At 37.8% G+C, this 27,959-nt stretch overlaps 2 protein-coding genes across 5 annotated transcripts; one reads left to right on the top strand and one right to left on the bottom strand.

The window, feature by feature from the left end:
* Positions 1–173: 173 nt before the first annotated feature.
* LOC144064663 (protein FAM177A1-like) lies at positions 174–27,959 on the bottom strand. 3 transcript variants are annotated; one of them, XM_077587359.1, is made up of 5 exons: positions 27,875–27,959; positions 3,382–3,576; positions 2,053–2,119; positions 918–1,015; positions 174–837 (listed from the first exon to the last, which is right to left on the bottom strand). In XM_077587359.1, the coding sequence occupies exons 1-5, from the start codon at positions 27,905–27,907 to the stop codon at positions 637–639; spliced, it is 594 nt and encodes a 197-aa protein (XP_077443485.1). In that variant the 5' UTR covers positions 27,908–27,959; the 3' UTR covers positions 174–636. The 3 variants fall into 3 exon arrangements, with proteins under 3 accessions (XP_077443485.1, XP_077443484.1, XP_077443483.1); XM_077587358.1 differs by lacking the exon at positions 27,875–27,959 and adding an exon at positions 3,770–3,924 and having other exon boundaries at positions 3,388–3,576; XM_077587357.1 differs by lacking the exon at positions 27,875–27,959 and adding an exon at positions 3,770–3,921.
* On the top strand, positions 14,494–17,687 carry LOC144064930 (uncharacterized). 2 transcript variants are annotated; one of them, XM_077587835.1, is made up of 4 exons: positions 14,494–14,955; positions 15,353–16,306; positions 16,546–16,644; positions 17,038–17,687. In XM_077587835.1, the coding sequence occupies exons 2-4, from the start codon at positions 15,356–15,358 to the stop codon at positions 17,479–17,481; spliced, it is 1,494 nt and encodes a 497-aa protein (XP_077443961.1). In that variant the 5' UTR covers positions 14,494–14,955; positions 15,353–15,355; the 3' UTR covers positions 17,482–17,687. The 2 variants fall into 2 exon arrangements, with proteins under 2 accessions (XP_077443961.1, XP_077443960.1); XM_077587834.1 differs by having other exon boundaries at positions 14,494–16,306.

Below are 27,959 nucleotides of genomic sequence, written 5' to 3'. Positions count from 1 at the left end.
TGGTGACACTGTGTATCGAGTACAGTGGGAGACTCTGATACGCGTGACACGGGCTCTTTTGTTCCCAATTACACTCATTATTTAAACTGCCATAGCTTTTTGTGTCATTCATCAGGCCAAGAGAGAACAACTCACAAAGGCTTATGAAAGTCAAACTCTAAACATGCGATGGCTTTAAATATTAGCTCTTTATTCTGGCATTCTGAAAAGAATATAAAATGGCTAAATAAAGTGGCAGTACAACTCAGCTCTGGAAAAAACTAATAGATAAAAATGAATCATTTTCACTTCCTACAAATAATAATGTTGATTAGTTTCAAACATATTCTCTGCAAATAGGAAATTTAGAGCTGAAAATCCACAATACAAAAATGTTACAAAAAGTACCTACATTTTTCATGTCATAGATTATGAAATCATAGACTTTAATAACAATGCCCTGAAAAAGATGAGAAGATATTAGAAGAACCCCCTTTTTAATACAATATTTAAATATAAAGTTGTAATAAAAAACTGATTATGTCTTCCCATGAGATAAACATTATAATTGTTAAGAAAAAGACAATGTGATCCACTTACTGTTTGTTTAAGCTCTGCAATTGTCCTCCACAAGTAGACATTTCTAATTGTGCATGGTTAGGTCGCTGTGACAATAGCAGGGACCACCATAGTGCCTGAAGGTACCCGAGTTTCATTTTGGATCTGGTAGGTGACATCAGGTGTTGAAGTAGAAAGGTCGGTCTTGATAATTGGTGTTTCCTGAGAATGTGATAGGTCAAAGGACTGTTCGGTCTCTTCTGACAGTCGGTTTTCTTTCTTCTCCTCCTCCTCCTCCCTCTGATGAGTGGGACAGGCAAGAAAACAGTTTTTAAATCATAAAAAGAAGTTCTTGGACTGGAAGTGATTGCAGTATTGACCTCTTTCTTTATTTTGTAGTATTCATCAATGGCGTACTGATATTTGGCTGAAGTTATCCCGAACAAGGAGGCCATCCTCTCCCCCAAGTAATCACATGCTGGAAGACAACGTTGGAAAAATATTTGTGAGACTATTGATGTTGGCATTAATCAATAAAAAACAACATTACCAGAATTCTAATCAGATTCTACATGTTACTTCCACTTTACAGGGTTTTCTCCGTGTGCGGTTGATTGGTCCCCGGTCTTTTGGTCGCGGTCTTTTGGTCGCCCCGACCGCGATAACGAGCGAACAAAAGACCGGCGACCAAAAGACCGACGACCAAAAGACCGGCGACAAAACAAGGTAAAACAACACGGTCTACGCATCAATAAAAGCCAACAATGGCCATGAGCAGTTTGACTGAGCCGACGTGTGAATGTATAAGAGTTTGTATGTACATGCGTTGTCCCTTTAAGAAGCTACGTCAGTCAGGGTCTTAACAAGTTCTCCAATAAAAAAACAATAAAAGTCTGGGAAATTTGGAGCTTTTCTTTAGCCTAATAATTAACAGGGCATTAAGTATGACTAAATAGTAATCCGCAGTTTGTATTTAGGGAATTTGAGCAACGATTTAAATGGTAATTATCACTTACCTTCCGGGCGACCAAAAGACCGGCGACCAAAGAGATCGGCAACCAAAAGACCGGCGACCAATCAACCGTGTACCGTTTTCTCAGGGTTACTTTCAGACAAATTAACACCATGTGAAAGTGCCTTTCCAGTCGCAGAATTACTCTTTTTATGGATTTAAAATTTGATTTATAGTGATCTTTATCATATAAAGGCAAAGTTAGCCTGAAATTTAGTTTTCAGTTCCCAAAATACATTTGAAATCATTTGGTTGCTCACTATCAAAATGAATTAAATTATAATTGAAGTGCTTCTGTCTTGGCCATTTCTGACTGAACCAGTTATTGAGATCCATCACAGCACATAAAGGAAAAACAGAATTACTACGCCTTCTATGTTTTATGATTCACAAAAACACATGGGATCACAAAATTTGACAGTAAAAATGCAAAATACAAAGTCCAATGACATAACTAAAGTCTGTAAAGTCAATCAAAGCAAACGTGGAAATAAGAAACAAACCTGATAAAGTTGACGTTGCAGCTCTCCACATGTGGAACCAGAAATACGGACCCCAAGTCATCTTTGACTGCAAATTCAAATGACATATGCATTAAAAATCCATTCACACTCCCGTTTTAATGTGCGTACAGTGTTAAAATACAGATTTTATGGGGTTATTCACATCATAACACATCATCAACTTGCATGATGTCTTTCAGGGCCTAGTTATCATGAATACAATGAAAACAGTTGTCTGTCAAGGCTAAAAGGCATGAGTCAAAAGCCATGGCACAGCTAGAACAATGGAGAAACACTACTGAAGTCTGGATATGTACAGGACCATTCCTAGGCAAATTGTTTAACAAGCTAAAATAAAATTATAGATTGAACGATTATCAGGGCCAATATTTGGACATTTGACGTATGTCCGTATCAACAGCTTCTTGTCAAGTTGATGATTTAGATTTTTTAGCGACTGCCATTTTTCTAGTTGACACCCTTTATTGGTAGTAAACACAAACACACATACACACACACATAGACACACACCAGCACCAACGCTAATTTAACTCCCTAACCATCTGTTGCCTTGCCGCTATACAAATAAAGGTGAATTTTACATTCAATAAAATACATCAAGATTAATTGTAAGAACCCGCAATATACAGATTTCATCATTTTCACTTGGTCATTTCCTTAGTATATCAACATATATACATATATATATAAATATATTTAGTAAAGTTCAATGAAGATTAGTGCTTGCGTTATTAATTTAAAAAAAAAACTTTCACTGCAAATGAATCTCGGCTCCAAATATCGGTTATCGAGCAGCACTAACTACTAATAATCGGTATAATCGGCAAAACCCCATTTCGGTCGATTCCTAAGTAAAAAAAAATCGCACTTGAATAAATTTATTTATCGTGATGCAATCACATCCAAAATACTTTTACTATTTTATAGTATCATCGTTTTTATTAATTTATTTAAGTTTCTCCCAAATCACGATGGGTCGAGAACAATTGCGATAAATGAGTGTTGTTGGTATTTTTTTTTAAAGTGGCAATTAATAGTATTAGCAATGTCAGTGTGTCAGACACACACACACACACACACACACACACACACACACACACAGACACACACACAGACACACACACACACGAACACACACACACACACACAAACACACACAAACACACACACACAAAACACAAACACACACATACACACACACAAAAAACACACACACAAACACTCACACAAGACACACACACACACAAAACAACATTAATGACATGTATAAAGTATTTTTTTAAGAAAGTGCTTTGTCTGCTTGCTCACCCTCACCGCATCAACCGAGGAGGAGAGAAGGTCCTTCCTCTCCGTCTCCTTGTCTTCATCCTCCTCTTCATCAGTACTGTACTCCTCCATAGTCTCCCCGCTGGAGAAATGGATGATCCGTCGAGGGGTTTTCTCCCTGCGATTCTGTACATCGTGCAGCTCCACACTCTCAAAATTTCTAATTGGCTTTAAACTCTAAATAAGAAAATACAAGATAAAATAAAACAAAACATTTTCAACACTTTACGTCAAGACACGCACAGAATTAACATGACAATTGAGCGCCGACTGTCACGTGACAAAAAGGAGCGCTGGGTAAAATCGCGAGAATACATAGTATTTTAAAAAGATGAGAAAAGAGAAAAAGCAAGAGCATGTGTGTACATACCCGTTCCACGTCTGCACTCGGTCCCATGGACACATTGATGTTCGTTAAATTGAGTGGTATATCGCCCATTGTGGGGGTCTTGTTCCAGAGTGAAGATGCTTACAACAGCGACTCTCCTCCACCCACCGGACCGGATGTGCTGCACACGACTTACTGTACGTAATATCCACTTGTACTCGTTTTTGGACGATACAAACGTTATAGAATTATGTGAAATATGTATTCAGGCATTCAATGTCGCCATGAAGAGAATAGTTGTAAGATTACTTTGGCATTTCCTTAAATCTGCAGAAAGATATAGCTGGAATATAATTGGATTGAATGCTTTTATTGTGATTATACAAGTATAATGAGATAATAAAAGATGATAAAATATCTGGAGTATTTAATGCTGAATATTGACATCCATTTACGTATCCTTTATTTGATGTGAGAGCTCATTCAATCCTGCAAAACGACACTAACCCTGCAATGTATATTATTTTTTCAATGAAATATCTCACCTCATCTAATTTTCTGAACCGCTTCATCCTCATTAGGGGGTGCTGGAGCCTATCCCAGCTGACTTCGGGCCAGAGGCGAGTGACACCTTGTATCGTTGGCCAGCTGATCACAAGGAGACAAACAACCATTCACACTCACACTCATACCTAGGGGCTATTTAGAGTGACTTTTTATATTTTTATATTACTTATTTATGTTTTTTTTACTGGGAAAACGCACTTTGTGGAGTAGCACCACCAATTCCTTTATACGCAGCTGTGTATGATGACAATAAAGGCTTTTGATTTTGATTTGAGTGTCCAATGAGTCTTCCATGCATGTTTTTTTGTGAATGTGAGAGGAAACCAGATTTCCCAGAGAAAACCCACGCACGCCCGGGAGAACAAGCAAACTCCACACAGGTGGATCGACCTGGATTTGAACCCAGAATTCCCAATGTGAGGCCGACACGCTAACCACTCAAAAATAATAGGGAAAAGGGCAGTCGGAATCATATTTCGGAAGTATTTCTGTTGAATTGGGATTATATAATTCTATGATGGGGTAGTAGAGACAAAATTGGAAACTGCGGTACAGATAATGAATGAATGAATCAATCATTTTTAACTCCATTTAGTATTTATTTTGTGGCCGGCCACAGTGGTTTCAAACTAATTTATTGTCCTCTTTTGACATTCAATTGTAGTTCAATTGTAGTATTAGTGTTGGCCTGATGTATTTTCATTCATTCATTCATTTTCTAAACTGATTTATCCACACTAGGGTCGCGGGGGGTGCTGGAGCCTATCCCAGCTGACTTTGGGCACCCTGAATCGGTTGCCAGCCAATCGCAGGGCACAACCATTCACCCTCACACTCATACCTAGGGGCAATATAGAGTGTCCAATCAGCCTACTATGCATGTCTTTGGAATGTGGGAGGAAACCGGGGTACCCGAAGAAAACCCACGCAGGCCCGGGGAGAACATGCAAACTCCACACAGGTGAACAGACCTGGATTTGAACCAAGGACCCCGGAGCTGCGAGGCCGACGTGCTAACCACTGAAACCGCTGGGTCCGCATATGTATTTTGCAAAAGCCAATTGAAAAAAAAAATCAACTAATTGAATGATCCATTTAAAAAAATCATTTGTAATAGGTAAATGATTTTAAAAGGCGCCAGTAAAAGAAAGCCATTAGTAAAGTATGATGAAAAAATACAAATAACAATCAATTAAATTAAAATAAATTAAAACAAATTATAATACATTGAAAAAGAGTAGCAAAGCTTTTCCTTAAAAAAAGTATATTTTACTCCCATAAGATGTCAGTAGAGCGCCATCAAATTGATAAATGTCCCCCTTCTCACTCTTTGCATGGGCTGGGAGCGTTAAGGCTTTCAATTGTGAAGTAATTGTAAACTACACAAAAACAGAAGTGGAAACAGTGTATGTTGAGACATTTATAAATCATTCAAGAAATTCCCACTGGGGCCAAATTACAGTCAGACCTGCAGCCGCCCGTGCACTAAAGTATTTCTGCCATCAGCCAGTAAATTTGAGTTGTTTTAGCAGGATGTTTTGGTGGGAAATACATCAATTTTCCGGTTGTTTTGACGTTAATTGTTTACTTTAGCAGGATTTATTGCTTCATTTATTTCCCTAGTTTGCAAGAATTGAGTTGAATCAGAAAATGGTTCGCCATTTGTCAATAGTCTCAGTGTTGTTTTCCATTATCAACTGACAACAGCATTTAAGGAGGACATTAGCAACGCAGTCGTAATTGCTTGTGTCAGTTGGTTATTTGGCAAACCTGCATTGATCTACAACTGCCAAAAAATGACAAAGTACTTTAAAATACTCAACCCATCTTAAATTTTTAGCATCCAGCTAGTGGCAATAGATGTTTTACATGGATCTGTTTTGTAGTTTGTATTAAAAGCCTGTCCAAAGACACCATTTATAAACACAAAGTACTTGTCCCTAAAGAGCACTTTGGAAGAGCAGGGAAATAGAAGTAGTTAGAATTTGTCAGTTATTGATCACTTGCTTGCTCTGTAAAAATACGGTTCCAAAAGGCATATGGAGAGGTCTAAAGGAAAAAAAAACATTTGCACCTAGAATATAGTAGTAAGTTAAGTTCTTTTCTTTCTTTTTTTTTTACAAGGTTGTAAGTGATCATATATATTTTCTTCAAATGGAATCTAATATAAAAATCTGCTCACTAAGTGTCACATGTATTACTTCTAAGTCAAGGGTGTCAGACTCGGGTTGGTTCGCGGGCCGCGTCAACGTCAACTCGATTTCATGTGGGTAGATATAATATTTAGATTTTTTTTAAATAAATGGATTAAAAGAACTGGATTAAAAGCCCTGGATATTCAGTTTTTTTTATAGATCTAAAAGAATGTTTATTTTAGCTTTTTTTTTTTAAATATATTTTTAGATTTTACAAAATGATTTTTGAACTAAAAACACAGAAAAAAATGATGAAAAAATTACAATTATTGATTTAAAAGGGGGAAAATCAGGAAATTTAATATACATCTATACTCTTCATTTTAATTTGATCCTAAAACAGAAAGTCGGCACTCGTGATTTTCTTTCCCGGGCCACACAAAATGATGCGGCGGGCCAGATTTGGCCCCCGGGCCGCCACTTTGACACTTTGGTTGATAATTTCAAATTGTGTATGCCTTATAACAACTTTTGTACGGGATTTTTTTTAAGTAGGTTTTTTTTTTTAAGTAGGTTTTTTTTGTAAAACTGATCTCGTTTTACCCATTTCGGCTCTAATCCGAATCGTCTCGGTCACTGGAAGCAGACGAAACGTCATCGTTTACTGCTAATGTTATTGTCATGATTTAAGTATGATATCCACACGTGTATTCCCCTTTCACGTGACCTTTTAACTAATAGTAGTGACTATATAAATCTAGCGTGTCAGAAAGCCATCCACTTTTGAGAAAATTTTAGACTTTTACGTGTGCCCTTAATATGTGCTGCGTTGCATTTCTACGTTTTTTTTTACCGCTTAATAAGGGGGACTACAATCATTAATAAGGGGAGCAATTGGCCGAGGTTGACAGGTATGGGAACTTTTGGATGATTCAGATTCACTTTAATGTTGAAAGCTTGTTTTGTGAAACAAAAACATTTAATGTTTTTTTGTGACAATATTCATTATTTCAACAGAGGCATTATGTGTTTTCTATTGTCTTTTGTTTAAGTGTATTTGAGGTTTCTACAAGTGCATGTAATGCAGACTGTGTAAAACCAGAATCATTATTGCACAGTATAGTGCAGAAGATTTATGATTACATATTGAATATTTGGTGCTTAAAACAATCTTGCACGTAATTTAGACTCAAAATAAGAGCACTGACACCTATGATGAATGTAGCTTGCCTTTCACAAGGGGATATGTTAAAATGGAATTACATATTCACGTTTTGAGACAAACAAACTTAAAAAATTGGGTCATCTTGAATCAAACCGTCTTTTTGAATGTGAATACATGGAAGTCATTGGGTTTACAATTTCTGCCTCGATTTCTTATCCCCTCTTTGCCTGTGTGGGATTTCCCCACAAAATCTGGCTTCCTCAAACTCAACAACATGCATCTTGTGTTAAATGATGAATCAAAACATCTCATAGATATGAATGTGTGTGGGAGGAATTGTTTATCATCAATATATTCTGACAGATTGCTCGCCTCCATCTTACCTTCTAATCAGGACAATCTGTATCGAAAAAAGATAAATACAATGTCATACAATGAAAATTCAATAAAGACATGCCACTTTGAGTTATAGGAGAGCCCAATCATTTTTTCTAAAAACGGATTTTCAGTGTTTAGTGGATTAAAAAAAGTAGAACAGCAATAGTATTTGATACATACTATCCCTTAGAACACATTTGTCAAAGTGGCGGCCCGGGGGCCAAATCTGGCCAGCTGCATCATTTTGTGTGGCCCAGGAAAGTAAATCATGAGTGCAGACTTTCTGTTTTAGGATCAAATTAAAATGAAGAGTATAGATGTATATTAAATTTCCTGATTTTCCCCCTTTTGAATCAATAATTGTAATTTTTTAATCATTTTTTTCTGTGTTTTTAGTTCAAAAATTATTTTGTAAAATCTAAAAATATTTAAAAAAGCTAAAATAAACATTGTTTTAGATCTATGAAAAAAAACTGAATATCCAGGGCTTTTAATCCAGTTCTTTTAATCCATTTATAAAAAAAATCTAAATATTATATCTAAAATGGTCCGGCCCACATGAAATCGAGTTGACGTTAACGCAGCCCGCGAACCAACCCGAGTCTGACACCCTTGCCTTAGAATGAGTTAATAATTGTGAAATAAAAATTGTACAATGACTTCAAAGGAAGGGGGAATCGAGGTACCAAATAAAAGAGTGGCGAATTGTTGAAATAATGTGTACATGGGAGATTACATATGTTCCCATTATCCTTGCTTCATGCCTTGCAGAACTTGATTCCCCAGATTTCAATAATATGACCTCTCTTTGGAATAGCGCTAGTTCCTTTTTCTCACTGCAGTCGATTTCTATTTCTTTTTACTGGCCCATTGCTTCTAGATTGTTATTGTTCTAAGACTGCACTTGTACCTTTCACTAAGGCAACAGTAGTCTTGTTCACTACTCTGCAACACACAACAATAGAATAGGGAGGGCACCATGTAGTGAGGCAATAAAACATCTAAGATACTGTGATCGAAGATATTTATTTACTTAACTTTAGAGTGTACCTGATGTATAGCAGGAGCAAGATATATATATTAAAGGGGAGGCCTTGAGAAGGCTTTATTTGTCCAAAAATGTTACAAAATTGTAAGTTATTTCTGTAAAGCAGAGCCTGGAGTCTGGCAACAAATAGCCTAGTATTTTCTCCAGTTCAAAGTCGACTCAATTTGCAGATTTGGTAACGTCTGAAGGAAATTTTTAGCAATGGATTATTTTGAAGATGGCGAAAGAGGATGGAATACTGATGTAACCATTACAATTCCAATCAGTAAAAAAGTGATAGGAATAAGCCAGTGTGTGCATGAAATACAAACTGCTCATGTGTGCATGCACATGGACATGCACACATAATAGGGTGATGCCTTAGGATACAGGTTTTGGTTTCTGTGACTACAATAGTGACTTCAAAGACTGATATCCCAATGATAAAGAGGAAAACGTATTCAACGTTTCCACTCTCAGTTGTTGATAGGGGCACATTATGTATTTCTTATTTCCCATCATTAGCCTGAAAGGGTACACGGTCGATTGGCCGCCGGTCTTTTGGTCGCCGATCTTTTGGTCGCCGGTCTTTTGGTCGCCCGGAAGGTTATTGATAATTACCATTTAAATCGTTGCTCAAATTCTCTAAATACAAACTGTGAATTACTATTTAGTCATACTTAATGCCCTAGTAATTATTAGGCTAAAGAAAAGCTCCAAATTTCCCGGACTTTTATTGTTTTTTGTTGGAGAACTTGTTAAGACCCTGACTGACGTAGCTTCTTAAAGGGACAACTCATGTACATACAAACTCTTATACACTCACACGTCGGCTCAGTGAAACGGCTCATGGCCATTGTTGGCTTTTATTGATGCGTAGACCGTGTTGTTTTACCTTGTTTTGTCGCCGGTCTTTTGGTCGTCGGTCTTTTGGTCGCCGGTCTTTTGGTCGCCGGTCTTTTGGTCGCCCGTTGTCGCGGTCCGGGCGACCAAAAGACCGCGACCAAAAGGCCGCGACCAAAAGACCGCGACCAAAAGACCGGCGACCAAAAGACGGCGACCAAAAGACGGCGAACAATCGACCGCACACGGTCTGAAAGATAACAGACTGAAGATAAGTGAGAGAAGCCTATTGTCACAGTTCTCAACTCTCATGCATTGAGCGTCTCACACATTTCAGACCATTTTTCTCATGCCCCAAAAAATTATAATACTGCCCATTGTCATAATCTGAAGATCAACAACCATTCCATTTACATTTGTTGCGTTACTGTTATTACCGCTTAACAGAATCTGATCTGTCAGTCTTCATGTAGTCTGCCTTTTATATATCACATATACAAAGGTAGCTATTTAAGGCGTTTGAGAAAAATTGAGCATTCTACAGCTATTTCAAAGAACACACTCCATTGACTGTAATTTTATGTTTAGAAAATGATCGACAAGTGACGACACCTGTCCCCGTTGCTCTCATGTAGTCTGGGAGAATAACAGCTAACTGCCGTTGCAATTATAAATGCTCCAGACACATTTCAATACCGTTACAAGATGTTTGCAATTTATTCACAACCCGAAAACATTATGCAACCTAGCACTGGTTCGTTTAGACCACATGTGTCAAAGTGGCGGCCCGGGGGCCAAATCTGGCCCGCCGCATCATTTTGTGTGGCCCGGGAAAGTAAATCATGAGTGCCGACTTTCTGTTTTAGGATCAAATTAAAATGAGTATAGATGTATATTAAATTTCCTGATTTACCCTTTTTAAATCAATAATTGTATTTTTTAATCATTTTTTTCTGTTTTTAGTTCATAAATAATTTTGTAAAAAAAAAAAAAAAAAAAAGCTAAAATAAACATTGTTTTAGATCTATAAAAAACCCTCCCACATCCCAAAAAGATGCAAGGTAGGCTGGTTGAACACTCTAAATTGCCCCTAGGTATGAGTGTGAGCATAAATGGTTATCCGTCTCCACGTGGCCTGTGATTGGCTGGCTACCAGATGATGTGATTGATGACAGAGTATGCCTAGCTGTCGAATCAATTTTATTCAATTCTATAATATTGTAGGCAGTTGAAAAACCTATTTTTCAATCATTTCTGACACTAAAGGGCTATTTTGTTGCTTTCGTGGTCTGATTAATGAGTGCTAACTGGCAGATTTCGCAAAATATAAGTTACAATGGCTCAATGTGTTGCTGACTAATACTTTGCTAGGGTCACTTTTACAGCTCCTGGCTGATTAATTACAAAAGTACAATGTCAAATATCAAGACACAAATATATTCAATACACATCCATCTTTCCATACAATGTCATGGAAAAATAGTGCACAGCAAAAAGCAATCTTCTAATACATTAACAGAAATTGAAGCAGCTACATGTAAATAAAAAACGGAATGTAATGAGCAATGGAATACCTGAGCCATTGCGTACTTTGCATATATCCAAATTTATCAGTTACACAAATGTGACCTAATGTCATTAATTAGAATTTTCGGGTGTCATATTATAGAATGATCCCCATGAGAAGTAAATATATGACAGCTATATTAATAACAACAACAACAATAATAATAATAATATCAATTATAATTATAACAGTAATCAGAATCTAATATAATAATAATACATCATAAAAGATTAAGTTTGTTTTCCCTAACCATTTATCTAAAAAGATTTGAGATTATTGGATCATAACACATTCACTGTCAAAGTTCACAATTAATTAAGATGGATGATAGACTAAATTGGCCTGGAGTCACTGCTGTCACTCCTGCGGGTAGCCACCCCAGTGCTGCTCCAGCATATTCTTGCACACTAATAGCATAGCTGACATGTCTCGCACAACGAGATGCAAACGACCTTCTTCACACTCTCATGCCACATGTCCTATTTCTCACATTGTCATACAGCTGTCAAGTCATGGATGTATAACATGCTATTTTGGAACTAGATAACTCAACTCTGGCAGTAATGCTCATTAACAATGGCTGCTATGCAACTCATAAAAGAACACATTTTTGAGCCAACAGATTTTCCTCCAACTTGTCAACATCAAAGATATTGGAATCTGTCAATTTAAATCTTCAGGGAAACCTTAGAGTAATGAGATTAAAGTTAAAGCTGTGGCGATGGTGTGTGAGTGACAATGAATATATGGGTATGACGGGAATTTTAGAATAGTTATAAACGATGTGTCTGGGTGCGTGCGGATGTAAGTGGGCATGTGTGTGACTTTTGACTTAATTACACATCTCCCATAGGTATAAAACCCGAATGTTTGGAGTCAATACGAACAATGAAGTAGTTGTTTCAACCATAAACATTGCGGCCAACAATGTCAAGTGAAAGTCAGCAACAGTCACCAACAATGTGATTACTTTTGAACAGCAAAGAGTTATAGTTACTTCTCTGAGAAATTAACAAAATTACTTAACTAGTTATTTAATGAAAGTAACTACATGATTAAAAAAGTATAAAATATGATCTAAAAAAGCAATTTTGTTGTTCTGTCGTACAGAAAGAGAAGACAACTCCCTTCTAACACTATGAAATGTAATGGAACAATATAATGTGCGGAAAATTTTGGCACCCATCTTTATTTTTATAAACTTTCCTTCAAAACAAAAGTTGCTGTGAGATATGAAATAAATAAAATAATTACAATAATAATCAAATGAAGACAGGCAGGCAAATGGTTGGCTTACCCGGACATTTTACCCTATGATAGCCAATCAACAGCCCCTAGTAGAAGAACACAAAGCACAGCAACTCAACAAAGAACAGCACAGATACAGAGCGCAGTAGAGCCTTATAAAAATCCGTGACCGGACGTTTCGTCAACGGACGTTTGGTCGACGGACACTTGGTCCCCGGATGGTGTTAAAATCAGTTACCTACAGGCTGAGGTATTGGGACCAGTGTTTGGGGACGATGCGTTGTGTGACGTGAGAATGCTGCCGAGGATCAGCTGAATAAATGTCATGTTTGCTCATTATGTGTCTCACCTGATGCATTCGTAAGTACCGATAAATATATTTCAATTGGATCACGTAACATAGGTAATGCGGGTAACGATTGTACATTAACTATATGGCTATTGTAGACTGAGAAAATCTAAGCCATTATACTACAAGTTACATCAAAAAGTATCTTTGTTATGTAATGTAATAAATGTAACATCGTTAGTTCCAACACTGGTCACCACTAAAGCATAGTGTAACTCTGACAAGGCCAATTTCGCCTCAACACCACCCAGAGGGACTGGTACAGGCCTTTGTCGATTTACGACCACATCCGGGACCGACAGATTGGTTGGAAAGCGATCTGGTCGTATGTCGATACATGTTGTGGATAATGTACTGTATTTGTGTTTCAGCAATATAGACCTATACAGGCAGACTGCAGACTCTACATGTTTCCTCTAATGCATCAGCCACACATAAACCTTCATTGCATCCCTCATCGCTTGACCTACATCTGGCATTAATGCCATACTGATTGCCAACAAGAACATCTTATCAGCTGTAACTGTGCATGACCTGCACCAATGACCATTACATATTTTTGCACAACATAGCTGTCAACGTTCACACCTGTCACATGTCATTTTCCTCACTGTCAAAATGCTGTCAAACCATAGACATATTGTGCTCTATTTGAGGGTAACTAATTTGATGTATTTCAGGGATGTGGAAGTAATAAGTGTCAACACTGGTTGCCACCTCCCCTTAGCAAAAATGAAATTATTAAGAAAAAAAGCCTTAAGATTTAAGACTGTCATTTGACACTAGAGATTGAATGACAGGATGCTTGAATTATATAAGAAATACATGTACATTTTTAATATTATATGTGACATTTTTCTCGAATTTTCTTTTCATCTCTTTATCTTTTTATTCAACCACATTACATTGTTAGTCATTCACTTTCTTTTAGAATATTTGAGTCTACGGTTTATAATAGACTTTAATAGAAAAGAAACTTTGTTCAGCAGAGCACAGTGTTGATTAATCTCTGGTATTTCATACAATCTTGGTTATAATCTGCATTAATAGTCAGACTGTGTGTTTGGGAAAGAAGCTCTGACAAATGGTTTAACAGTACAGAACCAAGAATTCTTTTTCACAAAGTAGAATAAAACTGCAAGATATGAACAGTTTACCCTGAATTGCTGAAATGTAGCAACACAGAGGGAATAAAGTGGCCTCCTCCTAGCAGGGGAAAACAATTTCAAACATGAATTCACAAGCTATTTAGGCATCAGCTTTGACAGCTTACTTGGCCTTTCAGACGATTTTGCAAGCGTGTAGTCACGGAAGGATAGGAAACTGACGTATACTCTGAATTTCATAAGCGGTCTTAGGAAAATGTACTCTCCTTGCTGCTGCTAAGTATTACATTCATTCTATATATGGGTCATTTTCACATAATTCAGCAAATAACGGTAAAGATATGGCCCTGGACTTTCCCTTTATGTGTTACAAAGTTATAAAAATTAATTACTACTGCTTTGTTTGCCACATATTATACTACATTTGGCACCAATTTTAAGAGAAATCTATTTGAGACACAAATACATTGAGAGCCAGTTTATGTTGAATTTGTCCACTCCGTTAGATGTCCAGAATCTAGTGTCACAGTTTATAGGAATGAAAAGTCGGGTTATGATTTATTTGTTTGTCTCTATTTAGAATGTGTTGTTTAGATTTGTTTCAATAGTATTTTCACTCAAGTTGTCTTTGAGAAAAATGCAAAAGAATTGCAACTGCAAACAGTTTTACTGATGTACCTTTCATATCAGTTAGTGTGTCTTTACCGTTATCACATGAGAAATACACCAAAAAATTCACAGTAAATACACCAGGTGGCTGGTGTGGGAGAAGTACCAGGATGTTGTCAGCCATATTGTCAACGCCAGCTAAGCAGAAGCCATGAGAATGAAACTAAAACCAAGGTAAGGACCATACCTGTGAAATGTCGTAACAATTCCATGTCTTTACCGATGTCCTAAAAACTTGGTGAACATAATTACTTTGCTTTTTAATGAACTGGGCATGGTGTATGCATGCAGAACACTATCATTTACTGAGTGCCAAGAAATACCATCTACCAATGTCAAAGGCTGAGGTGGAATGTTGTGTCTTTACCGTTAATAAATTTTGTCTTTACCGTTATAACGGGAAAGACGTATCATATAACGGGAAAGACTAAGTAGAAAAGGTGTATACAATAGATATGTAGAGATGAAATACATATTTTTAAATATACAACAGATATGTAGAGATGACGCTAACATGTTATGCTATGTTTATGTGTATACTAATTCCTGCTTTGATTTGTAAAATTTCCAGAACATGAATCCATTTAAGAAAAAAGGCGGTAAGCCACCTGCGAAAAAATCTAATGCTGCAGCGATGCGCAAATGCAGGGAGAAGATTAAAAATGACCCTGGAGCCTATCACAAATATTTAGAGAAAGAAAGGGAACGATATCAGAAAAGAAAGGCACAAGGAAAGATTCCAAATATTCACAAGCTTTCAGAGAGGGAGCAAAGGCAACTGAGAAGAAAATGGAAGCTCAACCAACGAAAGCAAAGGAGCAAGAAATTCCAACAACTGGAAGAGGATCTGCCAAGCACTCCCCCACCTAGCCCAGATGCTGATGAATTTGGTGAACCACAACCAGGACCATCGCAACCATCAACACAAAAGAAAGCTGGCAGGAGAAAGACGCAAGCCCGGGACCGCAAAGCATACAGAACAATTACCAAGAATAATGCTCAGATCAAGCAATATCAAACTGAAATACGGAAATTGAAAAGAAAGATCAGCAGAATGCAGAATGCTCAGCAGTTGAGTGTTAACGTGATCAGCGATTCTCCAGCATCGAAGGCATATTCCCTCCTTTCCCTCCTTTATTCCTCCGCCAAACTGACAGAGAAGCAATTACAATTATTTCAAAGGAGATTGGAAAATGGATATGACGTTGTACATATGGATCTATCAATTCTGAGTGTTACTGAAAGACAAGAATATGCATATTGGAAATCTTGGAATGCTTTGATGACAAAGGCCTGTCAACAAGGACGTGGGAGCAATGGAAAAGAACCTCTGACGGAGTCAAGTGAGGAAAGTGACAGCGACGACGGAGTTGAGCGAAGTGATGATGAGCAAAGTGAATGGAATGGCAGTGATGACGAGACAAGCATAGCTTGCTACCCAGACTCGCCACCTCATGATGTTGTTCAGGACCAGCCGGCCACCTCCCAGAGCTTACCACCAAGGACTCTTGATGACAGACCAAAGGTACTGCTTTTCACATGAACAATGTTAAAATTGTTACATTTAATGATAACAATATACTTTATTAACCACAAGTGGGACTTTGTTCACAAGCTTTAACAGTAGAAGAGAAATTACAGTACAGTACCATAAACATTATTAAACTGTCTGTTAGATACAGAAACAATTTGGATTATGCCTACAGTAGTACCATTTGTTTGCCAAGAACATGTCATTGCTATGAGAATCAATCTGTTTTTCAGGACCTGACCTACCAAGTTGCTGCCCTTACAGATACCCAGGACCGACAAGACATCCTTGAGGACCAGCCAGCTCGCCAAAAGGATCAGCCAGCTAATGAGGTTGGCTCTGGTTTTTAAATTGTGCATGCATTTTGCTGAATGTTTGAGGTTCTTACCCTTCTGCTCTTGCACAGTTAAAGTCAGGGTGGTAAAATTGCTGAAAATGTTGACTTTATCAAACAGAGATGGTGCTGTGACATTGATTTAACATTATAGACCATTACGTGAAGATGGACAAAATTGAATGTTATAAAAGAGTTGTTTGGAACAACAGTCTTACATGACGAAGAAAAGATGTCAGTGCTATTATTCATCAAGCAGCCATTTACTTTAATTTAATCTCACTCCCTATTTATATATGTAACAGCTTAATTCAATCACCTTGTCTCTTGTCAATACTGTACCAATTTGACGTGAATATAATAATATATAATGATTTGTGCTTTCTTTCAGCATGGAGCATCAGTATCTTGTGACAGAGAACATTTGTCACCTGTCCAGATCAGGCCCTTCGCTAATAAGGCAGCACTCTCTGATTATGACAGCCTGGAAGAATCTACTGAAATCTTTCCTATCGAAGATGAAGTCAGTACCACAAATCTGAAGTTAGGTGATTTTGTTCTTGTGAAGTATTGCGGGAAAAAGTCCGTTCAACATTTTGTGGGAAAGATCATTCAAAACTTTGATGAAGATGATGAAGCTCTGGTGCAATTTATGCGTCGCAAGTCCAGTGTTATGAAAAAACCTTTGTTTGTGTATCCTGAAATGGATGACTTGGATGACATACACATAGACAATATTGTTATGAGATTGCCACCTCCTACAACAACAGGAGGAACCTCACGCACTGGAAAGCAGCATGTTTTTGATGTAGACCTAGGGAACTACAACTGTTAAGATTGTGCACTCAAGTATCCTATCATTTGATCATTGCTAACTTTGATTATATTGGCAACTTCTTTATCATTTGTCAGTATTAGCTTAAGATGTTTAGGCTTTAAGACAATTTCATGTTGTTGACAGTAAATCTGTATTTACAATTTCTTCCGTAAGACCGTATATATGTGTTCGAGTTGTATTACAATAAAGTTTACAGATATTAATCAATGTGTATATTTTATTTTTGCAGGGCTTTAAGAAAAAAGAAAAAAAAAAACAAATTTTTTTTATTGAATTTGACTTCAAAGTTTCCCCGGCAGATATCCCAATATAAGGGCTGGGGTACACTGTTACCATCATTTTACTGAAATTGCAACTAAGAGTACTTTATATAATTGCCACTAGTTCTTAATGGCCTTTTCCACACTACTGATACCCACAACAAAACACATAAAGGTCTTAGTTTTTCCCTGACATAGACTGAAGTTTCACCATACTGTCTTTTCCGTTATGCTTGGTCTTTACCGTTTTTGGAATAACGGGAAAGACCAATCCATATTTTTTAAATTTTAATTAATTATGTTTTCATTAAAGTTCCAGCTAAGATATTTCCAGGCAGTGCTAGTGTTGCTAATTAGAGATAATCAGAATGCTTGAATTGCATTTTGTAAATTATTCATTTTCTGAAAGTGTCTTTACCGTTATTTGCTGAATTATGTGAAAATGACCCATATCCATATATATATTTACAGTAATTATTGTACACCCAGTGTAACACGTTTGGAAACACTTTCTCATCCTACTGAATGGTGAAATGTCTCAAAACAAAGCGGTGGTAAGTAAAACAACGTATCCCCAAATCGATGAATGTTTAAGAATTTAAATTGTGTTGGCTGTTTTAAACCTAATTTTTGGGTAACGATTAAAGTTGGCCCGAACATCACACAACACCATGAAACCATTTGGTTATGTTAACCTAAAAAAACCCTGTTCAAAAACTTGAATTTACCCATTTTAGTGCTTTTAATCCCTTGTTTTCTAGGGTATATTATTCTGTGTCTGTGTTCTATTCCATTTGCAAGAAATTTTAGCGTTTTATTTGTTGAAAATGGTACAAAAAGTGACATGAAATTCACTATGGGTGGAGTTTGTGTGTAACGGTTTGGAACAGAATGGCTTTATGGATGTGTGGCGGCAAACGGTGCGAGACTCTGTCACTCCTACAGCTTTGTAATGTTCTCATGAAGTAGTGAAAGAGGATCCCAGTGGCTGCTTGTAAAATTTGAGTGAACTCAATAGCAAAAATGGGTTTTAAGGTCTTCACTATTCTTTTTATAGGCTTTTACATAATAGATTTATAATTAAAATTAGGCGCCCCGGCGGGTGAGTGGTTCTGAGATCAAAAGTTCAATCCCAGGTCGGTTCTCACTGTGTGGAGTTTGCATGTCCTTGATTTCGTAGGTTTTCTCCGGGTACTCCGGTTTACTCACACACTGCATAAAGAGTATGCTGGTTGAACACGCAATATGGCCTCAAGATATGAGTGTGAGCGGGGTTGGGCTAGGCTTCAGCACCCCCTGTGAGCCTTGTGAGGATAAGCCAAGGGTTGGTTTGCGGGCCGCTTTAACGTCAACTTGATTTCACGTGGGCCAGACCATTTTAGATATAATATTTAGATTTTTGTTTTTATAAATGGATTAAAAGAACTGGATTAAAACCCCTGAATATTCAGTTTTTATAGATCTAAAACAATGTTTATTTTAGCTTTAAAAAATATATATTTTAGATTTTACAAAATGATTTTTGAACTAAAAACACAGAAAAAATGGATGAGAAAATTACAATTATTGATTCAAAATGGGGAAAATCAGGAAATTTTATATACATGTATACTCTTCATTTTAATTTGATCCTAAAACAGAAAGTTGGCACTCATGATTTACTTTCCCGGGCCACACAAAATGATGCGGCGGGCCAGATTTGGCCCCCAGGCCCCCACTTTGACAAATGTGTTCTAAGAGATAGTATGTATCAAATACTATTGCTGTTCTACTTTTTTTTAATCCACTAAACACTGAAAATCCGTTTTTTTATCCGTGGGATAAGCGGTCCAGAAAATGAATGGATAAATGCTTGAAAGTTTGCTGTTGTCGACAATGACTATGGTATACTAAAAATGTTTTTTTTTACCAAACCTGTCTTTCATTTGATGCACCTCTCCATTAATACAGTGGGATTCATGTGCATTTCGAGTTACATTGTATTTTTTCCCCTTTGTAATGTGAGTAGAGCATTTCCACGGTAGTGTCTGTCTGTTTATCATGTCCCAGTCTTCTAAAGAATTCCACCAAATATTGAAGACACCAAAGCTATATTTAGTTCCCCAGTAGTAAAATGCTGTTTAATGGAAGTGAACCAGAACTGTCTGTCAGCCTGTCTATGGTATATCCATATATGGATATCAAGAGAGAGAGAAGGAGAGCGAGAGAGCGAGAGAGAGAGGGAGAGAGAAAGAGAGAGAGAGAAAGAAAGAGACGAGCACATCCATTTCACACTTCTGGGAACGAGGATTGAGGGTTCAATCCTGGGCTCTGAACTTACTGTGTGGAGGTTGCATGTTCTCCTGGATCCTGTGTGGATTTTTCACCAGGTTCTTCCACATCCTCAAAGCATGCATGGTAGGCCATAAGGTGTCCTGAAAATCTATACAATTCTAAATTATCCAAAAATCATTCTGCAATATTGACACACATGTGCAGGAAAAAAAATGTTAACCTCCAATTCTAAAAGGACATCCTTTGAAGCTGTGGTTGATGTTGACATACCTACTGGACTTGGACCAAAAAACACAGGGTTATATTTGGGACACAAACACAGACCAAAGAGTTCAAGAGCCCCAAATAGGGGTCAAATAACGATTTGTGCTTCTGGCAAACCACAGCCGAGCAGTTAGTTTTGTCATCCTTTTTATAACCTGCCCCTATGATTGATGGATAGTGGATATTTATATTTGTACAGACCTACACTCCACATTCACACAACTGCCTGTGTCAGCCTATGGTTTTCTCTCTGCTTACACGTTCCAAAACGAATGTGTGGGCACGTTATGTTGCTCTGGAGGCAGGATGCTGTTCCCGCATCTCTTTCTGCCTATAATTAGCCGTCCTGATAAAACAGGCGCTTGCTGGCACTGGCAGAATCAAACAGTGATGAGCAGGCAGCTCTCTGCAGACACCAGGTGGCTGTCCTTGAGATGAGAGTTGGGCTATAAGCAGTACACATCTGGTGGATATTTAATGAGAAAAGGTGATTGTAACACCCTTTGATGCTAATTGCACTATCAAAAATCACAAGAAGTGTACACCAAAACATAGTTTGATGCACTGGCTCTTAGATGCTTAAGGGGGGGTTGATGAGAGTTATTTTGCTTTTTAAGTGTCATACCAGTGGAAGTTCCCTTTGTTTGGACTTAGTTTTTAATTATGAGTGGAAGATGGCTAATTGGGCTTTTAAAAAAAAGTATTTGTTCAATTTGGATGTACTATTTACAAAGTTTTGCACTTTGCATTGAGAAAGAATACAACAAATAGGAGCAAAAACAGCTCTAGCATTGAAAGTTATGATGCAATGAATCCATTACGTTATGTGAACAATGTCGCAGGCCCTAAATATGTCTCAGCTGAGCAGAAGATGATGCCAAATTTGAAGCCATATTTTTTATAAACTCAAAACTGCAAATAGGAAGTTTGACCTTTTTATTGTTTTCCAAAGATTATGTACAAAGAGATCTGGCCCTGTGGTATTTCTTTTTGAAAGCAGTTTTCCAGTTGTGTTCATCTGTTTAGCTTAATGACATAATGCACTTATTCCTCTTGTATTTTTTCCGCTCTAATTATTCTACTTCCCTACAAAGAAAGTGGAGGACCCATTAGAATGTGTCAGCCTGAGTTCTCACCTTTCCACTACTTACCTCAGAGCCTTGGAGGTGGGGACCATGTTATGCTAAAAGTGGGTCACATGAAAGGACCTGCACAGATATTGTCCCTTGATTACAGTTTGTATATAAATGTCAAGTTATCCACGAGCAAAGCTCCTGGGTCGCCATGTTCTTGGATATTTTTGCCGACATGGTGTTAGTTAACTGTAACCCAGAAATAGGGAAAGAGACTTTCCTCGTTAAGGGAACTCACAATTGAATTTTCTTTTCTTTTGTTGTCATGCTGGTGACAAAACAACTTTTTTTTGCCCATATAGTTAAAACATGAGGTTAGTCCCCTTGAATAATATATCTATCTATCTATTTATATATATATGTATGTATATATATATGTATATATATGTATATATATATATGTATATATATGTGTATATATATGTATATATGTGTGTATATATATGCATATATGTATATATATATGTATATATATATATATATATATGTAAATGTATATATATATATATATATATATAAATATATAAATAAAAACAAGTTGTCCACTTTTACTGTTTAAAAGTCTCGAGCTGAGATATAATGGCTAAATTGACATTTGTACTTTGTGTGATTTAAGCTGATCAAGACATGCGTTCCTGTAAAACTGTCATTAAAAAGGCTGGACTTCTTTGACATTTTGAAAACTTGTCAGTTTCAGCAACACGAACAGTGAGTTGAAAAGAAGTTATAATTGGCCATCATGTGACTAATAGCCATCGTGTCAACTCGTCACACATCAGGGTTATTCTATTCCTTGTTTGTCCCCAATGACTCCCTTACAAGCATGCACTTGTTTTTCTTTACACAGCAAGCAAGGAAACAAGGAACCAATAAGTACCCAATAAATACAATACTGAGATGTTAGCAGAGAGAGAGAGGCAGAAGCGCGGGTGCAAATAAAAGGAGAAACCAGAATGTTGCCAAGATTTTTGACATCATCATATGCATATGAGGTAAGTGTTGTCAAAGTGGTACACGGTCGATTGGTCGCCGGTCTTTTTGTCGCCGGTCTTTTGGTCGCCCGGAAGAGAAGTGATAATTACCATTTAAATCGTTGCTCAAATTCCCTAAATACAAACTGCGAATTTCTATTTAGTCATACTTAATGCCCTAGTAATTATTAGGCTAAAGAAAAGCTCCAAATTTCCCGGACTTTTATTGTTTTTTTGTTGGAGAACTTGTTAAGACCCTGACTGACGTAGCTTCTTAAAGGGACAACGCAGCATGTACATACAAACGCTTATACACTTACACGTCGGCTCAGTGAAACTGCTCATGGCCATTGTTGGCTTTTATTGATGCGTAGACCGTGTTGTTTTACCTTGTTTTGTCGCCGGTCTTTTGGTCGTCGGTCTTTTGGTCGCCGGTCTTTTGATCGTCGGTCTTTTGGTCACCGGTCTTTTGGTCGCCTGTTGTCACGGTCGGGGCGACCAAAAGACCGCGACCAAAAGATCGGCGACCAAAAGACGGCGACCAAAAGACCGGGGACCAATCGACCGCACACGGTCAAGGTAGAGTTTCTACCAAGTTGTATAATTCAGTTTTGGCCATCTCGGTACAGTTAAGAGTGGTTGACCCTTGGACGACTTGGGTTTAGGTGTGAATCAATGCTGCGGAATTATCAATCTGCAAACTTGTTCTTTGAATTTGAATCATATCCATTTAGCTATTCCCGCTGGAAGAAAAATAGTACTTTGAGTGCTAACTTTGAGAGTTTTGAAAAGTGTTTCATTACCCAACAGAATGAACTAATCACTTGAACAAACTAATACAATTATAATGCTTTTTGGAGCTACTTAAAGCACAGCAATTAGAATGGCAGCAGGAAAAATGTCAAATTCATTTATTTTCTGAACCACTTATCCTCACAAGGATCCTCACAATTCATACCTAGGGCCAATTTAAAGTGTGCAACCCGCCTACCCTGCATGTTTTGGGGATGTAGGAGGAAACCGGAGTACCTAGAGAAAACCCATGCAAGCCCGGGGAGAACATGCAAACGCCACAGTGAGGACCCACCAGGGATTGAACCTTCGACCGCAGAACTGCGAGGCCGACGCGCTAAACACTTGGCCGCCGGGCTTTCACTCAAATTCATTTAATCAGGAGTAATTTAATAATTAATGAGACATAAGGAACAGGTGGCTGACACAAAAGGCAGCGGATAGGCTGAGACACATGGGAAATATAACAACCGATGAAAACAATGGATAATCACAAAGACAAGACAGACTGAGGCAGAAATTTGAAAAAGAACAACAACACAAAACGTATTATATTGAAGCAAAATGAAGTTATTACAAATTATGCAATATTCGTCCCATTAGACTACAGAATAAAATTCTGAGCGGATGTGAGTTCATAACAGAAGTGAAAGTAACAAGGGTTGAAAAGGGAAGTGATATTCCAGGTAATTTGCCAATATGTTGCAAAAACTATTTTTTTCTATATCTGTGAATCAAATTTTTTTTAAAATTAAAAATTATGTAAAAAATGGTGCAATTTATTGATGCAAATCACTAATTTTGGACAATTAGGATATTTGCTTATTTAATTTGATTCAATATATCGGCTTTTACTGCCGAATAAGTTTGAACACGAAACTCTGAGGTGCTGGGTTCAAATCCAGGTTGGTCCAGCTTTGGGGATTTTGCATGTTCTAGGGGCCTGCGTGGGTTTCCTCTGGGTACTCCGGTTTCCTCCCACATTCCAAAAACATGCATGATAGGCTGATTGGACTCTCTAAATTGCCCCTAGGTATGGGTGTGAGTGGATAGTTGTCCGTCTCCTTGTGCCCTGCGATCGGCTGGCCACCGAAAATGAGATGAGATGAGACAAAACTAGTGTATAAGATCAGTAACAGGATGGAAACTAGGTAGATCCTCATTTTATCCTCTGTGATAGTTTAAGTGAACCTAGAAGGAAACCGCAAGACCACATTCTTCTTCCGTTTACCATTTTGTTTCCCCAAAATATACTGCATATCCTTCTTGCCATATGTTCTGTAAACTATTTTTAACAGGGAGTATGTGTTTTATGAAAGTTTTCCTTAGGGGTGTACCAAACTTGTAGCCTTTTGACCTTGAGTTTGAATGAGGACTTTCCATCCCAGGACACCTTACCCTTGGAGGCGCTCTGCTGTCACTTAAACTGCTAATGACTTCCATTCCCTTGGCGCTAGAAAATTACGGGGCCTAATACAACAACGTGGTCTGACTTTTGGTGTTTTAGGGATAACAGATTGTTTCCAAAGTAGTGGAAGGGAGCACGTTTATTGCTAGGATGCCTCATCAATCATCATTTAATGGCCCTTAAATGGGTGTGTACCTCCCTCAGGGCTTCTCGATTAAACTGCAAAGAAGGATACGGGCAAGACTACTGTATGTTAGTCACAATGAACAGCTTTTGAAGCTAATCGTAAACTACATTATCAATTTATGGTAATGTTGGCGTGCACATCTACAGGATCTCTTCCATAATGTTCATAAACCATTCTCAGGAAATTTTGTCACGTGACCGGCGTGACCGGACGTTTGGTCACCGGACGTTTGTCGCCGGACATTTGGTCACCGGACGTTTGACAACATGACAGAGAGTTTACTGTTGAAACCAGCTCTCAAAATTATATTCATGAGAGTGAGAGTTGAATATCTAAAAATCTACTGTTGAAACCAGCTTTCAAAATTATATTCACCCGGGCGACCAAACGTCCGGGCGACCAAACGTCCGGGCGACCAAACGTCCGGCAACCAAACGTCCGGCGACCAAACGTCCGGCGACCAAACGTCCGAGTACCCGTGACCGGGGTGCTGTAGAGTCTTATGAATCATGCTGATTTTGATTCTGAAGATTCTTTCAACTAGATGTTGTTAATTTAGTAGAATCAAAACATGCACATATTTCCACAAAAAATAAAGCCAATAAATTGAGGACAATTCTGCAGTTTAATCTTATAAATATGTCTTCGGTCCTATTTAGAAGTCAACCAAAATTCTATATATACAGTGGTACCAATACTTACGAATGCTTCAACGTATGTAATTTTCTGCTTAGGAAATACTTTGATATGAAAATTATTGTTACAATATACAATAATTTTTCCAAGTTACAAAACATCAATAGAGGTAAATAACAATTTCTTTTTAACATTTGTGGAAAAGAAAAAAAACTGTTATTCACTTAGGAGGGTGAAAATTGGAAACAATTACGCGCATTATACCTATGAGTCATGTTTGTCATGCTGTGAAATATACTCTGGCACCTCTACATAAAATAATGCATATTTTCTCGAAAATTAATTTTTAAAACCCAGTAATGCATTGCAAAGTATTTCTTGAGAAAAAATGCTTAAGCACCCCTCCTCTCAATATTTTTTCTCATTGCACACAACTATTATCGACATGAGTAATCAGGGACTATAGAGGACAGCTTCCACGTTGAGCCTCAGTAGTTCCCATGCAGTCCTAGGCGGTTGGGAATGTATGTAAATGTGTGTGGGGTGTGAAGTGATAACGGGGGAGGTCTTTGCGGTTTCCCTGGCCTGTTCTTGGTATTTGGTCAGGGGATCTCAGTTGATAGTGTGCAATGGGTACCCGGCCGTTTCGTCGAAAGACGTTTTGGTCGACAGACGTTTGGTCGACAGACGTTTGGTCGACGGACAGTTTGTCGACGAAACGTCCGTTCGACGAAACGTCCGTTCGAGGAAACGTCCGTTCGAGGAAATGTCCGTTCGACGAAACGTCCGTTCGACGAAACGTCCGTTCGACGAACTGTCTGTCGACCAAACGTCCGTCGACCAAACGTCTTTCGACGAAACGTCTGGTCACGTGTCCAATGGGGTGGGCACACTGGCTCAGGTTTATTGTCGCAGAATTACTAATTTCACATTTGACAGGTTCTTGCACTAAGATGCACCAAGATGGTACCTATCAGACTGGGTGTTTGAAGTAGTAAATAAGGATTTTCTTCAGGAAAACAAAACAAAATGAAACTCCAATTGGTGAAGCAATATCCAATGTCTCGCCTCTTCAGACTGCACCTTTTTGATAAGGATACATTTCAGATCGATTTCACTGTCACCTACCGGCATTTTATTGTGGCCAAGCTTATGAACGTAAATGAAAGTATTCTGGAAGAACTATTGAATCTTTATGCATGAAAGTCTAGCTTAAGCCACAGCCACTGTGTCTAGGAGCCAGGCTGTGACCACCATGACCATTTCCAATCATCCTATTAAATTTGTGAGAACCAATAAAAACATAATGGGCATGTTTTGTTTGGTTTTCTTTGCCTAAAATGCATAACAATTGTACTGTATGTCACAAAATACAGGGATAGATTCCATCCAGCGGCGCAGGTGCGAAAGTGTTGTCATCAAATTATAACAGGAATAATTGGAAAGGCGCAGGTGCAAAAAGTGTACGAAGGCAAGATCATAAGTATGAAAAGTAATTATTAAAAGATGTAAACAGATCAAACAAAAGATTGCCCCGGCAACACCATCAGCGTATGTCGATCACATTGGGCAAAGCGTTGTGTAAGTACATTTTTTTTTTAAAAAAGGTCATGTAACTGACACACTCACAGCCTTGCACTTTATGAGCTGTCAAACTGTGCGAATATAAGGAGGTGCATCTGCCACCTGTCAACGTAATGCATATTTTCTTGAATAATTGTTATTTTGAAGCTCAGCCAGTTTAAAATGGAGCCCAAGAGAAACACTCTACCACCAAAAAACATAAATAACCAACATTATATTCACAGCAATGTCAACCTGATTCTAACTTTATAAGTTATGGGCATATTTATTTACCCTCTGAAAAATCTAAAGTATGCATTTAGTTTCTGGGTGTGATGACAAGTAGGCTTTTTGTGTTGTTGACAATGACGACAGGGCCTATGTCCGATTATTATTATTATATTATTAAATTTGATAAATATATACATAATAAAACATCTTAAACTGTATAGGACATCACTGAGTTTGTTGATCTCACAATATGGCTATCTGCAATGATTTGAATTTATCTATTCTATCACTGAAGGTTTAAACTTAATACTTTCAGGAATAAGTAACAAACATATCACCGTCAAATGGGTGGCAGTAAAACACACCTGGCGTATTTCACTGGGCTTGGCCGAATGCCAATTTAGAACTGGAACAGTACTTTGTCTGACACTAAGGATGTTTTTCAATTCTATAACAACATATAAGTCCAGAGAAGAACGCCTATTGAGAAACAGTCCCTATTTCTCACAGTTTTACAAGCTAACACTATGTACATTACAACATTTTACTTGCTCATAATGTGAGAGACCAGGAGTTTAACTTATTACTTTCCATTGCCTGCCCTTTCCCAAACAGTTTATTACAGCTATTCCCTCGACAGATTTTGAAACAATTTATTTTGTGATACAAACCATCTGGTGTGTGAAGTTTGCTAAATGCTCCATGGTATGATCAACCTGGTGTTGACATTGATTACGATGTGAGGGATTCAAAATA

This window comes from Stigmatopora argus, chromosome 19 (assembly GCF_051989625.1).
Source record: "Stigmatopora argus isolate UIUO_Sarg chromosome 19, RoL_Sarg_1.0, whole genome shotgun sequence".
Taxonomy (NCBI): Eukaryota; Metazoa; Chordata; class Actinopteri; order Syngnathiformes; family Syngnathidae; genus Stigmatopora; species Stigmatopora argus.
Note: the sequence above shows the minus strand (reverse complement) of the source record. Positions and strands in the feature narration are given on the sequence as shown.